We start from the raw sequence: 14,416 nt of genomic DNA, 5'->3' as shown, positions 1-14,416 counted from the left end.
CATGAGCTAGCGAGATCAAGCATATATTTGCATATTTCCGTTAGGGAACGCCTACTCTGTGATGTGCGAGTGTGCAATAACTAAATTCGTATTTGCACTCCTAAACAACACATTTTTTTATAAACTTTGGCAAAGGGTAAAGTCTACAAATCTTTATCCAATCTGTTCTGCACAGATTTTAGTTTTGGGAGCAGAAAACCATATTGAGATCAAATGTTTCATTGATGACAAAATTTGGTAGTGAGTGAGTGGGAAACACCACACGGACGCTTCTGTTATACGTCCAGTGAAATATCTGTCTCGTTGTTATATCTGTGCTAGCTCTGTATATTCTACATTGCCTTTATATCAATGAAATGTATTTATAAAGCTCTTCTTACAACAGCTGATGTCACAAAGTGCTGTACAGAAACCCAGCCTAAAACCCCAAACAGCAAGCAATGCAGGTGTAGAAGCACGGTGGCTAGGAAAAACTCCCTAGAAAGGCCGTACATTTAGGTAAGCCTCAAGCGGACACTAACTGCTGAACACAGACCACGCTTAGCACACAAATACAGAACAGCGAAAGTCCAGAAAACATTTTATTCGTCTTTTTTTCATGACATGAAGAGCCTGACAATATTCAGCATCATTCAACCCCAGTGCAAAACAGTTTAAAATGATGAGCAACAATCGAGGTGGACTTGGCATAGGAATACACTGACAATTCTGCACCCAAGATAGATTTCATAATAGACATATCATAACGGCCAATACGACCTAGCTGTTCCAATGTTTTCAACATGACATCACAACATTCAGAGTGAGAAGTAAACCCTCCTTCAGATTGAGACAGTACCAAACAGGAGACATAGCTACAGACCTCTGAGGCTTCAGATTAGAAGAGAAGCTACATTAGAAGCTCAGATATTCATTTGTCATGTTATGTAATAGAAGAGCTCCTTGAGGACATTCAGTGGTTGCCAACATCTGAGCCAATGCTGCTGCAGCAGAGAGGTCGTTACCTCTAGACCAGTGGAGGCTGCTGAGGAGAGGACGGCTCAAAATAATGGTTGGTACGGAGGAATTGGAATGGCATCAAAACACATGGAAGCTGTGTTCGATACATTTGATACCATTATTCTGGTCCAGCCATTACCAGAAGCCCGTCCTCCTCATTTAACTGTGCCCTAGACACTGACCCAAGGTCAGTTTTATATTTGATTAAGGTCTGAATTGTTGTGTAACTGATCATAGATCTGTTGCTACAGGGAACTTCTACCCAGAGTCAGACGGGAGGCTGATACAATAATCTTCTACCCAGAGTCAGACGGGAGGCTGATACAATCATCTTCTACCCAGAGTCAGACGGGAGGCTGATACAATCATCTTCTACCCAGAGTCAGACCGGAGGCTGATACAATCATCTTCTACCCAGAGTCAGACGGGAGGCTGATACAATCATCTTCCACACAGAGTCGAAAACAACAGGGCTACAATAGACAACGGAGTACCATAGAGCTCACACATAGTGAGACAACGTAACCTAGCCCACCAAGCCAGGCTAACCAACGACAGAAGACTGTTGGACTACAGACACAGCTAAAACTGCACTACCCAGGTATACAGACGCAACACTGTTAGGTCACTCACTAAACTCCTTAAATGGAAAAGACAGAAACAATCAGGCAACCCTGTACTTTAAAAACTTACATTATTATTTAAAGAAGTTGTTGATTTCATTATTACCACCACTTAAATTGAGAAGAACCATGGTGCAGCCACCCAACCCTAATATGGATCTACAGTTAGCTGTGTTTCATACAAGATCCTGAGCCCTTGAAGTGACCTCACATTCATCAGTACACTTTGTTCTTTAGTAAAAACAAAACCATTAAAAGCATTTGACCAGGACTCATACATCTGAGGCATCACACTATACACCATATATACAACCAAAAATCAAAAACGAAAGAAAAAAATCTGCACGCACAGAAAACATGATCAAAAAGCAACGTAAGGATAGTAGTAGCATTACATCTTCACAAGCATTGTGAGAATTAAATATTCTGGACACAGATTGCCTCGTACGCAAAGGAAAAGCGGAAAGCTGTCTTAACTATACTCCTTCAATCTGAATAAAGCTAGACAGCAGGCCAGTTACTGAAACCATTGTTAGATAAACATGAATGTATGACATTAACTGTCAAAATATAACAATGAAAGTTACGTCAACAGAAGTGCCGGGGTGTTTAGTTCACCCAACGTTTACACCAGGGGGGCTCAAACTCGTGGGCTTGGTGTACCAAAATATATTCTGAGTGATGAGCTGCAGCCCAAAAAAATAAATAATTTATTTAGAAATATTTTTTTAAAAAGGTCAACGTGAGCTTTTTAGGTTCTTGAAACATGAATCAAATCGTAGCCGTATAACTTGACACCTAACAACACATTCTGATTGCCAATATTTTAAAGCAGATTTTCAGCAATTCAACATGACTAATTTCATGTGGTTGTACACATTTTTCCATGGGATGGTGAGACATTTTGCCACATTTAATGCTAATTCCCTGCAGTTCTATACAGTTTGCTATGGCTTATGCCATGTTCCTATGATATCCGTGAGAGTGAATAACAAAATGAAACGAGGGGCCCCCTGGAGGTCAGGGCCCCTGGGCATGTGCCTTGGATGCCCAGTCAGTAATTCGGCTATGATTACTACAAGGTTTAGATAGCTGGCTAGACTAACTTACCTAGCAATCGATGTTAGCTGACATGGGCTAGTTGATTGACTGTCAGTGACTGACATAACAAGAGGAAAACTGCTGAGGCACTACCAAATTTTGAATTGACACGTTATGTATTCTACTATGGTATCTCGTAACAGTAAGTTGTGAACCCACACTTCTTGAGGTCTAACTAACAGACCGACAGTGGTAGAAATGTGGTAGAGTTTCACTTTGGGAGCATTTAAACCAGGTGTCTCAAACTCATTTTACCCTGAGGGCCACATTCGCTCTTTAAAAACAAATATTTAAAAAGTGCCAAAATCTGCAAAAAAAATTGTCCTCTATCTATCATTTTGAGAATTTTCGATGCTCCCCGACTGTCTAGTTTTAATTTTAGTTATTATTAGTGAGCTGGACAGTCATAAACGCTATAAATATAGCGCCATTAGCATTTTTACAATTTCAATTTGGTTTGTCATTTTTAGTCCCACATTTTTGGGGGGACACTACTGATCTAAACAGTAAGGTATTTTCCTTCAACATATACACGTTCTGGCTGTAGCCTGCTGAGCGTGTCTACTGTACACGGTCACCTAACCCCTTTGTATTGTGTGTCAGCTCTGTAGCCTTACTCTGGCCTTCAACAGACATTATCCCCCTCCTCCCCCAGACAGTAGGACAGTCATGTGGAGGCTGGAGTCGGAGCCAGGGCCTGAGAGAGCACAATTAGTCACTGAGCCATGAGAGTTTCACAGGTGACACATACTGATGACATGTTGCCAGCGCTGATTACACAGCATGTTCTCTTCCTGTATTCCTTGTCCTTTCTTAGGTGGATGCTACAGCACTAGGGGGTGATGGAAGGGGTGAGTTGCCTCCATACAATGTGAAGCACGTTGAGTTTGAAAGATAGACACTCTGTTGTGTGTCCAGGCATGCTGTTGTGATGAAAGCGGTGTGAAGGTTTGGTCGACAGCATAGAGAGAAAGGAGTTAGAGTCTGATTGATACGGGGTCAGATACCCAATCTCTAGAGCAACCCTGAGCTGGCTACTACAACTCATAGGACACCCTGTTCCCTATATAGTGAACTACTCTTGATCATAATGAAAAAATAAAGTAGCCACTATATGGGGAATATGATGTCATTTGAGACACAAGCCCTACTATAGTGCAAACACTGCTGTTGCCATGGCCCTCGGAGCAGGTTGCCGGGAGCGACAGTTGCCAAGCAGCCATGTTAGAGCCATATTCTGAGTGTTGGGAGGTTCCTGTCCATCCAGAGCTGGTTCAGTCTGATGGTCTCTAAAGCCTCCTGGACGCTACGCATCTGAGACCCCCGCTCCTTCAGACTGGAGAAGAAACCCTGGACCTACACACACACACACACACACACACACACACACACACACACACACACACACACACACACAGTTGACATGAGAGAAGACCAACATGCACTAGGCATCTGATACACAGACACATGATATAGAGTCATGGCATGGTTCTGAGGTGTAAGCTCACCTCCTCCAGGTGTGTCTGAGTGGAGAACTGGGAGGTGGTGGACTTGATTATGCTTTGGATGGGATAGGACCCCACTGGGAACCTACACACACAGCCAATCAAAAACAGGCCATTACTTCACAACAGCCAATAGAAACTAGCCACTTCTCAACAAGAACCAATTGAAACAGGCCCACTGATATCGATTGGGAAACTATTGTTTTTGGGCCCATTGTTGTGTCGGTTGATGCTGTATGTAAATGTGCACTGACTATACCAAACATTAGGAACACCTTCCTAATATTGAGTTGCCCCCCCTTTTGCCCCCAGAACAGCCTCCATTCATCAGGGCATGGACTCTACAAGGTGGCGAAAGCGTTCCAGCCAATGTTGACTCCAATGCTTCCCATAGTTGTGTCAACTTGGCTGGATGTCCTTTGGGTGGGGGACCATTCTTGATACACACAGGAAGCTGTTGAGCATACTCTGTCCCAGATATGCATATTATTATTAGTATGGGATAGAAAACACTGACGTTTCTAAAACTGTTTGAATGATGTCTGTGAGTATAACATAACTCATATGGCAGGCGAAAACCTGAGAAAGCTTTCCCACTTCAAATCAAATTTTATTTGTCACATACACATGGTTAGCAGATGTTAATGCGAGTGTAGCGAAATGCTTGTGCTTCTAGTTCCGACAATGCAGTGATAACCAACAAGTAATCTAACTAACAATTCCAAAACTACTGTCTTATACACAGTGTAAGGGGATAAAGAATATGTACATAAGGATATATGAATGAGTGATGGTACAGAGCAGCATACAGTAGATGGTATCGAGTACAGTATATACATATGAGATGAGTATGTAGACAAAGTAAACAAAGTGGCATAGTTAAAGTGGCTAGTGATACATGTATTACATAAGGATGCAGTCGATGATGTAGAGTACAGTATATACGTATGCATATGAGATGAATAATGTAGGGTAAGTAACATTATATAAGGTAGCATTGTTTAAAGTGGCTAGTGATATATTTACATCATTTCCCATCAACTCCCATTATTAAAGTGGCTGGAGTTGGGTCAGTGTCAATGACAGTGTGTTGGCAGCAGCCACTCAATGTTAGTGGTGGCTGTTTAACAGTCTGATGGCCTTGAGATAGAAGCTGTTTTTCAGTCTCTCGGTCCCAGCTTTGATGCACCTGTACTGACCTCGCCTTCTGGATGATAGCGGGGTGAACAGGCAGTGGTTCGGGTGGTTGTTGTCCTTGATGATCTTTATGGCCTTCCTGTAACATCGGGTGGTGTAGGTGTCCTGGAGGGCAGGTAGTTTGCCCCCGGTGATGCGTTGTGCAGACCTCACTACCCTCTGGAGAGCCTTACGGTTGAGGGCGGAGCAGTTGCCGTACCAGGCGGTGATACAGCCCGCCAGGATGCTCTCGATTGTGCATCTGTAGAAGTTTGTGAGTGCTTTTGGTGACAAGCCAAATTTCTTCAGCCTCCTGAGGTTGAAGAGGCGCTGCTGCGCCTTCTTCACGACGCTGTCAGTGTGAGTGGACCAATTCAGTTTGTCTGTGATGTGTATGCCGAGGAACTTAAAACTTGCTACCCTCTCCACTACTGTTCCATCGATGTGGATAGGGGGGGTGTTCCCTCTGCTGTTTCCTGAAGTCCACAATCATCTCCTTAGTTTTGTTGACGTCGAGTGTGAGGTTATTTTCCTGACACCACACTCCGAGGGCCCTCACCTCCTCTGTAAGCGTCTCGTCGTTGTTGGTAATCAAGCCTACCACTGTTGTGTCATCCGCAAACTTGATGATTGAGTTGGAGGCGTGTGCGTGGCCACACAGTCGTGGGTGAACAGGGAGTACAGGAGAGGGTTCAGAACGCACCCTTGTGGGGCCCCCGTGTTGAGGATCAGCGGGGAGGAGATGTTGTTGCCTACCCTCACCACCTGGGGGCAGCCCGTCAGGAAGTCCAGTACCCAGTTGCACAGGGCGGGGTCGAGACCCAGGGTCTCGAGCTTGATGACGAGCTTGGAGGGTACTATGGTGTTGAATGCCGAGCTGTAGTCGATGAACAGCATTCTCACATAGGTATTCCTCTTGTCCAGGTGGGTTAGGGCAGTGTGCAGTGTGGTTGAGATTGCATCGTCTGTGGACCTATTTGGGCGGTAAGCAAATTGGAGTGGGTCTAGGGTGTCAGGTAGGATGGAGGTGATATGGTCCTTGACTAGTCTCTCAAAGCACTTCATGATGACGGAAGTGAGTGCAACGGGGCGGTAGTCGTTTAGCTCAGTTACCTTAGCTTTCTTGGGAACAGGAACAATGGTGGCCCTCTTGAAGCATGTGGGAACAGCAGACTGGTATAGGGATTGATTGAATATGTCCGTAAACACACCGGCCAGCTGGTCTGCGCATGCTCTGAGGGCGCGGCTGGGGATGCCGTCTGGGCCTGCAGCCTTGCGAGGGTTAACACGTTTAAATGTCTTACTCACCTCAGCTGCAGTGAAGGAGAGACCGCATGTTTTCGTTGCAGGCCGTGTCAGTGGCACTGTATTGTCCTCAAAGCGGGCAAAAAAGTGATTTAGTCTGCCTGGGAGCAAGACATCCTGGTCCGTGACTGGGCTGGGTTTCTTCTTGTAGTCCGTGATTGACTGTAGACCCTGCCACATGCCTCTTGTGTCTGAGCCGTTGAATTGAGATTCCACTTTGTCTCTGTACTGACGCTTAGCTTGTTTAATAGCCTTGCGGAGGGAATAGCTGCACTGTTTGTATTCGGTCATGTTGCCAGACACCTTGCCCTGATTAAAAGCAGTGGTTCGCGCTTTCAGTTTCACGCGAATGCTGCCATCAATCCACGGTTTCTGGTTAGGGAATGTTTTTATCGTTGCTATGGAAACGACATCTTCGACGCACGTTCTAATGAACTCGCACACCGAATCAGCGTATTCGTCAATATTTTTATCTGACGCAATACGAAACATGTCCCAGTCCACGTGATGGAAGCAGTCTTGGAGTGTGGAGTCAGCTTGGTCTGACCAGCGTTGGACAGACCTCAGCGTGGGAGCCTCTTGTTTTAGTTTCTGCCTGTAGGCAGGGATCAACAAAATGGAGTCGTGGTCAGCTTTTCCGAAAGGGGGGCGGGGCAGGGCCTTATATGTGTCGCGGAAGTTAGAGTAACAATGATCCAAGGTTTTACCACCCCTGGTTGCGCAATCGATATGCTGATAAAATTTAGGGAGTCTTGTTTTCAGATTAGCTTTGTTAAAATCCCCAGCTACAATGAACGCAGCCTCCGGATAAATGGTTTCCAGTTTGCAAAGAGTTAAATAAAGTTTGTTCAGAGCCATCGATGTGTCTGCTTGGGGGGGAGATAATTCTCTTGGAAGATAATGCGGTCTACATTTGATTGTGAGGAATTCTAAATCAGGTGAACAGAAGGATTTGAGTTCCTGTATGTTTCGTTCATCACACCATGTCTCGTTAGTCATGAGGCATACGCCCCTGCCACTCTTCTTACCAGAAAGATGTTTGTTTCTGTCGGCGCGATGCGTGGAGAAACCCGTTGGCTGCACCGCATTGGATAGCGTCTTCCCAGTAAGCCATGTTTCCGTGAAGCAGAGAACGTTGCAGTCTCTGATGTCCCTCTGGAATGCCACCCTTGCTCGGATTTCGTCAACCTTGTTGTCAAGAGACTGGACATTGGCAAGAAGAATGCGGGGGAGTGGTGCGCGATGTGCCCTTGTTCGGAGTCTGACCAGAAGACCGCTACGTTTCCCTCTTTCGTTTTCTTGGGTCGCTGCATGCGATCCATTCCGTTGTCCTGTTTGTAAGGCAGAACACAGGATCCGCGTCGTACTGATGGTGAGTTCCTGGTTGGATTTAAGGTTTGTAGTTTTTCAACTCATTCCCCATTGAAGATACAGGGTGATATTAGTTATGTTTCACTTCCCAAGGCTTCCACTAGATGTCAACAGTATTTACAAACTGTTTTGAGGATTCTACTCTAAAGGAGGTGCTCATAAGAGCTCTTTGAGTGAGGCTCAGAGTGTCACAGCCTCGGTCTGGCGCGCTCATGTGAAAGGTAGCTACGTTCCACTTAATTTGTACAAACATTCATGTTAAAAACATCCTAAAGATTGATTCCATACTTAGGTTGGCATGTTTCTACGGGCTGTAACGGAACTTTTTGAACTTTTCGTCCGACGTTCGGCGCGACCTGAATGCGCTTTTGGATTTGTTTACCAAGCACCCGAACAAAAGAAGGTATTTGGACATAACTGATGGACATTTTCGATCAAATAAAACATTTATGGTGTAACTGGGATTCCTGGGAGTGCATTCTGATGAAGATCAAAGGTAAGTGAATATTTAAAATGATATTTCTGAGTAATGTTGACTACCCAATATGACGGGTATCTTTTTGGCTGCTTTGTTGTCTAAAGGCTGTACTCAGATTATTGCATAGTTTGCTTTCTCCGTAAAGTTTTTTTGAAATCTGACACAGCGATTGCATTAAGGAGACGTTTATCTAAAGTTCCATGTATAATAGTCATATCTTTATCAATGTTTATTATGAGTATTTCTGGAAATTGATGTGGCTCTCTGCAATATCACTGTGTGTTTTAGAACTACTGAACATAACGCGCCAATGTAAACTCAGATTTTTTTGTATAAATATGAACTTTATCAAACAAAACATACATGTATTGTGTAACATGAAGTCCTATGAGTGTCATCTGATGAAGATCAAAGGTTAGTGATGAATTTGATCTCTTTCTGCTTTTTGTGACTCCTTTCTTTGGCTGGAAAAATGGCTGTGTTTCTGTGGCTTGGTGGTGATCTAACATAATCGTTTGTGGTGCTTTCACTGTAAATTCTTTTTGAAATCAGACACTGTGGCTGGATTAATGAGAATTCTCTCTTTAAAATGGTGTAAAATACTTGTATGCTTGAGGAATTTTAATTAAGAGATTGTCATTGTGAATTTGGCGCCCTGCACTTTCACTGGCTGTTGGGGGGGGGGGCATGTTCTGCTAGTCCTAGACAGGTTAACCGGTCTCCTCCCCTTCATCAACACGTATTGAAGTGGATTTAACAAGTGACATTAAAAAGGGATCATAGATTTCACCTGGTCAGTCTGTCATGGAACGAGCAGGTGTTCTTAATATTTTGTACACTCAGTGTATAATTGATCTTATGAATAAGGTGGCACTCACTTCTCTATGATCTTGTCCCAGTTCTCTTTGACAAAGTCCCAGACGAGCAAGTGGCCAGCGAAGCCGTCACTCATGGTGCTGATGACCAATGGCAGCTCCTGGGTCTGGATAATCCCTCCCTCAAGCCCCGTTCTCAGAATCCTGAAGGAGGAGGTGTTTAGAGTGATGCAGAGACACACACCATAGGCCGCTACAAACATATCTGGGAACAGTTTAGGCATATTTTACATTTTAGTCATTTAGCAGACACTCTTATCCAGAGCGACATAGTTAGTCCATTCATCCTAAGATATGTGGTTGTCCCACCTACCTATCTCAGTCATAGTAAGTGCACTTTTTCCCCAATAAAGTAGCTATCAATAAAGTCAGATCTAGTAAGGGAGCAAAAAGTGTGAATGTTAGTTCACGAAAGCCTCGGGCATGAGGAGGGGGTGCGAGGAGGGGGTGCGAGAAGAGGGAAGAGGGTATTTAAAATACTACTTGAAAAGGTAGGGTTTCAGATGTTTTCAGGAAGATGGGAAGGGACTCTTCTGTCCTAGCTTCAGGGGGAAGATCAGCTTGAGTACATCTGTATGTCTTGAGTACAGCTGTATGTCTTGAGTACAGCTGTATGTCTTGAGTACAGCTGTATGTCTTGAGTACAGCTGTATGTCTTGAGTACAGCTGTATGTCTTTGTATGTCTCTGCACAAACTCTGGGTAGAGGTTAAGTTGGCCAGTTAATGTCTGTAAATTGATTCATTAAGTACCGTGGACCCACACTCACTCTCCACCTTACCATACAATGCTTTCTGGGTCCTGTGTGGAGGCCAGGGCCTGCAGTATCTTGCGTTTCTCAGAGTCATATGTGGTGGAACTGTATGCCTCAATGAGAGAAAGCCATCTGAGGTCAGACTGGGCCGCTGTAGAGAACACCACTCGCTGCAAATCACCTGGGATCCTGGAGGAGACAACAGAGCACCACAAGATCACTATAGAATAGATATCTAGCTTTACTACGGATGAAGACCATGGCGGCCAAAACATCTAAAAGTATATATATTTTTTAAACCAGCAAAAGTATATATTCTTATATATAAACTCTAAAGTCAATTGGTGTGTGTACCTACTGTTTGGTTTGGTTGGAGTTGGTCCACTGGTCGTAGAGGGCCGTGGCCTGGTCAGTACAGTTCTGCCGTCCCAGACTACAGGCCATCTCTAGCAGGACTGACCTCAGCTCCTGTCTGGACACACTCTCCTCCTCTCCCCAGTCCTGACTGTCCATCAGCTGGCCAAAATGACCCCAAATGTACACCTGAAACACACATTACAAAGTGAAAGCACAGTCAGTGTGTACCAAATGGTGAGACTAAAAAACAAGGTACCTGACAATCTAGTGTGTGTGTGTGTGTGTGTGTGTGTGTGTGTATTTACCTTCATGCGGGCCACCAGTCTTTGCTCCTGTCTCTTGTCCAGTAGTCTGTAGACAGAGCTGAGCTGTGACAGGGCCTCTGTCAGAGGAGCAGTATCAGTCTCATTGGTGGCATAGTCCAACAGATTTAAAACTTGACGGAAGGACACACGACCCAGTCTGATGAGGGGAAGAGAAAAATAGACAATAGATCTGAATGAATTCTGTCTATTTGTGTCTGTTGTCTGTGGAACTAAAATGCAGACACTCATGCAATCGTACAAGTCCAGGCAGAGAATTAAGACAGGCCTCCAATTATGACTTTTTTTTAAAAGTGGTCATTGCTGTTAAAATAATGTGATTTCAGTCATCCTACCTGGTAAAATGAGGTTAAAAATAGATGAATCTATGTATAATCTATTTATGACCTTATTTTACCAGGTAGGTTGACTGAGAATATTATTTTTTACAGCATCGACCACATAAAGAAAAATGAATCGAGACATCCATCTCCCAGCTACTATGATCATTGAGCATACCATGCCACAGTACAAACACACACACTGACCTGGACAGGGCAAAGATGTTGTGTATGAGTGAAGCGCGGTCGTGGGGTGTGAGTGTGTTGATATCAGTCTTAAGAGCATCTATGAGAGTGGCCCAGCCCTCGTCTCCATAGTGAACTATATAGAAGCCCGTGTTCATGTAGTTGAACTTCAGCCACTTCACACTGTCCGACACATTCAGAGTCGCTAATTGGAAACACATAATAATGCACTTAGACACATGGTCATGCTTTTACCTAGAACCTCAGCACATACAACCAGCAGGCTAAAAAGTATTCAGACCCCTTGACTTTTTACACATTTTCTTACGTTACAGCCTTATTCTAAAATGGATTATTACATTTTTTATTAAATCCTCAGCAATCTACACACAATGCCCCATAATGAGAAAGTGAAAACAGGATCAAGACATTTTAGCAAATGTATTAAAAATGTAAAAAAACAGAAATACCTTATTTACATAAGTATTCAGACCATTTGCTATGAGACTTGAAATTGAGCTCAGGTGCATCCTGTTTCCATTGATCATCCTTGAGATGTTTCTACAACTTGATTGGAGTCCACCTGTGGTAAATTCAATTGATTGGACATGGATTTGGAAAGGCACACACCTGTCTATATAAGGTCCCACAGTTGACAGTGCATGTCAGAACAAAAACCAAGCCATGAGGTCGAAGGAATTGTCCATACAGATCTGAGACAGGATTGTGTCAAGGCACAGATCTGGGAAAGTTTACCAAAAAATGTCTGCAGCATTGAAGATTCCGAAGAACACAGTGGCCTCCATCATTCTTAAATTGAAGATGTTTGGAACCATCATGAATCTTCCTAGAGTTAGCCGCTAGGCCAAACTGAGCAATTGGGGGAGAAGGGCCTTGGTCAAGGAGGTGACCGAGAACCTGATAGAGCTCCAGGGTTTCTCTGTGGAGATGGGAGAACCTTCCTGAAGGACAACCATCTCTGCAGCACTGCAACAATTTTGGATGCAGTCTATCACAGTGCCATCCGTTTTGTCACCAAAGCCCCATATACTACCCACTATTGCGACCTGTACGCTCTCGTTGGTTGGCCCTCGCTTCATACTCGTTGCCAAACCCACTGGCTCCATTTCATCTACAAGACCCTGCTAGGTAAAGTCCCCCCTTATCTCAGCTCGCTGGTCACCATAGCATCACCCACCTGTAGCACGCGCTCCAGCAGGTATAGCTCTCTGGTCAACCCCAAAACCAATTCTTTCTTTGGCCGCCTCTCCTTCCAGTTCTTTGCTGCCAATGACTGGAACAAACTACAAAAATCTCGGAAACTGGAAACACTTATCTCCCTCACTAGCTTTAAGCTCCAGCTGTCAGAGCAGCTCACAGATTACTGCACCTGTACATAGCCCACCTATAATTTAGCCCAAACAACTACCGCTTTCCCTAATGTATTTATTTTATTTTATTTATTTATTTTGCTCCTTTGCACCCCATTATTTGTATTTCTACTTTGCACATTCTTCCACTGCAAATCTACCATTCTAGTGTTTTACTTGCTATATTGTATTTACTTTGCCACCATGGCCTTTTTTCCCTTTACCTCCCTTATCTCACCTCATTTGCTCACATCGTATATAGACTTGTTTCTACTGTATTATTGACTGTATGTTTGTTTTACTCCATGTGTAACTCTGTCGTTGTATCTGTCGAACTGCTTTGCTTTACCTTGGCCAGGTCGCAAATGAGAATGAGAACTTGTTCTCAACTTGCCTACCTGGTTAAATAAAGGTAAAATACATTTTTAAATCAATTCTTTATGGTAGAATGGCCAGATGGAAGCCACTCCTCAGTAAAAGGCACATGACAGCCCACTTGGAGTTTGCCATGAGGCACCTAAAGACTCTCAGACGATGAGGAACAAGATTCAATGCTGTGATCGCTGCCAAAGGTGATTCAACAAAGTACTGAGTAAAGCGTCTGAATACTTATGCAAATGTGATATTTCGGGGGGGGGGGGGTTTAATAAATTGGAAACAATTTTGTTTTTGCTTTGTCATTATGGTGTATTGTGTGTAGATTGACGAGGGGACAAAAACAATTAATTCCATTTTAGAATGAGGCTGAAACGTAACAAAATGTAGAAAAGTCAAGGGGTCTGAATACTTTCTGAATGCACTGTATAAATATGTATCACAAGCAATTAACATCAAAGGCTTGCTTGAATTAGACAATTCATGAAGTTAGTCAAGCTCACTGACAACGAGAGCTGAATGTACAGAGTTTTACCGGTCTTATTATTTACCTGTCTTATTATTTACCGGTCTTATTATTTACCTGTCTTATTATTTACCTGTCTTATTATTTACCTGTCTTATTATTTACCTGTCTTATTATTTACCTGTCTTATTATTTACCTGTCTTATTATTTACCTGTCTTATTTCTCAGCGTGAAGATCTGTCTGCAGGAAGGGGCAGAGCTACAGCTGTCATTCACATACGTCACGGGGATATGCCACAGGCTGAGGAGAACACAAAGAAAGGTTGGTCTGAATGTGTGTGTGTGTATGTGTGAGAGAGCGAGTGTGTGTGAGAGAGCGAGTGTGTGAGAGAGAGCGAGTGTGTGAGAGAGAGCGAGTGTGTGAGAGAGAGCGAGTGTGTGAGAGAGAGCGAGTGTGTGAGAGAGAGCGAGTGTGTGAGAGAGCGTGCGAGTGTGTGAGAGAGCGTGCGAGTGTGTGAGAGAGCGTGCGAGTGTGTGAGAGAGCGTGCGAGTGCGTGAATGTGTGTGTGTGTGCGTGTGTGCGTGCATGTCTCACTTAGAGGTGTGTGTGGCGTTGTCTGCGGAGAGCAGGAAGTGTTCCTGCGTGAGCGTCACGTGACCACCCTTGTGGCTGACGGTGACTAATGGGAAGCCGTTTTGCAGTGTCCATGTTCTCATCATGTCTGACACATTCTCCTGCTGGGGAAGCACCTGGGCCTGCAGCATCCAGAACCAACAATCAGCAATAATAAATATAAAGAATCTACTAATTTGACTACTCATCACCATGGGA

The 14,416-nt window shown here is 44.0% G+C and overlaps 1 protein-coding gene across 3 annotated transcripts in view; it reads right to left on the bottom strand.

Annotated features, from left to right (window-relative positions):
* Window positions 1–568: 568 nt before the first annotated feature.
* LOC124036411 (leucyl-cystinyl aminopeptidase-like) overlaps window positions 569–14,416 on the bottom strand; it is a 28,361-nt gene continuing 14,513 nt past the window's right edge. For all 3 annotated transcript variants that reach the window (XM_046350973.1, XM_046350975.1, XM_046350974.1), the window contains exons 14-22: window positions 14,180–14,340; window positions 13,797–13,885; window positions 11,394–11,577; window positions 10,849–11,005; window positions 10,545–10,729; window positions 10,214–10,375; window positions 9,437–9,577; window positions 4,232–4,313; window positions 569–4,079 (exon numbers count right to left, since the gene is read on the bottom strand). In XM_046350973.1, the coding sequence (XP_046206929.1) occupies window positions 3,948–4,079; window positions 4,232–4,313; window positions 9,437–9,577; window positions 10,214–10,375; window positions 10,545–10,729; window positions 10,849–11,005; window positions 11,394–11,577; window positions 13,797–13,885; window positions 14,180–14,340 (1,293 nt within the window). In that variant the 3' untranslated portion in view covers window positions 569–3,947. The remainder of the gene's footprint in view (window positions 4,080–4,231; window positions 4,314–9,436; window positions 9,578–10,213; window positions 10,376–10,544; window positions 10,730–10,848; window positions 11,006–11,393; window positions 11,578–13,796; window positions 13,886–14,179; window positions 14,341–14,416) is intronic.

Source organism: Oncorhynchus gorbuscha, linkage group LG05, assembly GCF_021184085.1.
Source record: "Oncorhynchus gorbuscha isolate QuinsamMale2020 ecotype Even-year linkage group LG05, OgorEven_v1.0, whole genome shotgun sequence".
Classification (NCBI taxonomy): Eukaryota; Metazoa; Chordata; class Actinopteri; order Salmoniformes; family Salmonidae; genus Oncorhynchus; species Oncorhynchus gorbuscha.
Note: the sequence above shows the minus strand (reverse complement) of the source record. Positions and strands in the feature narration are given on the sequence as shown.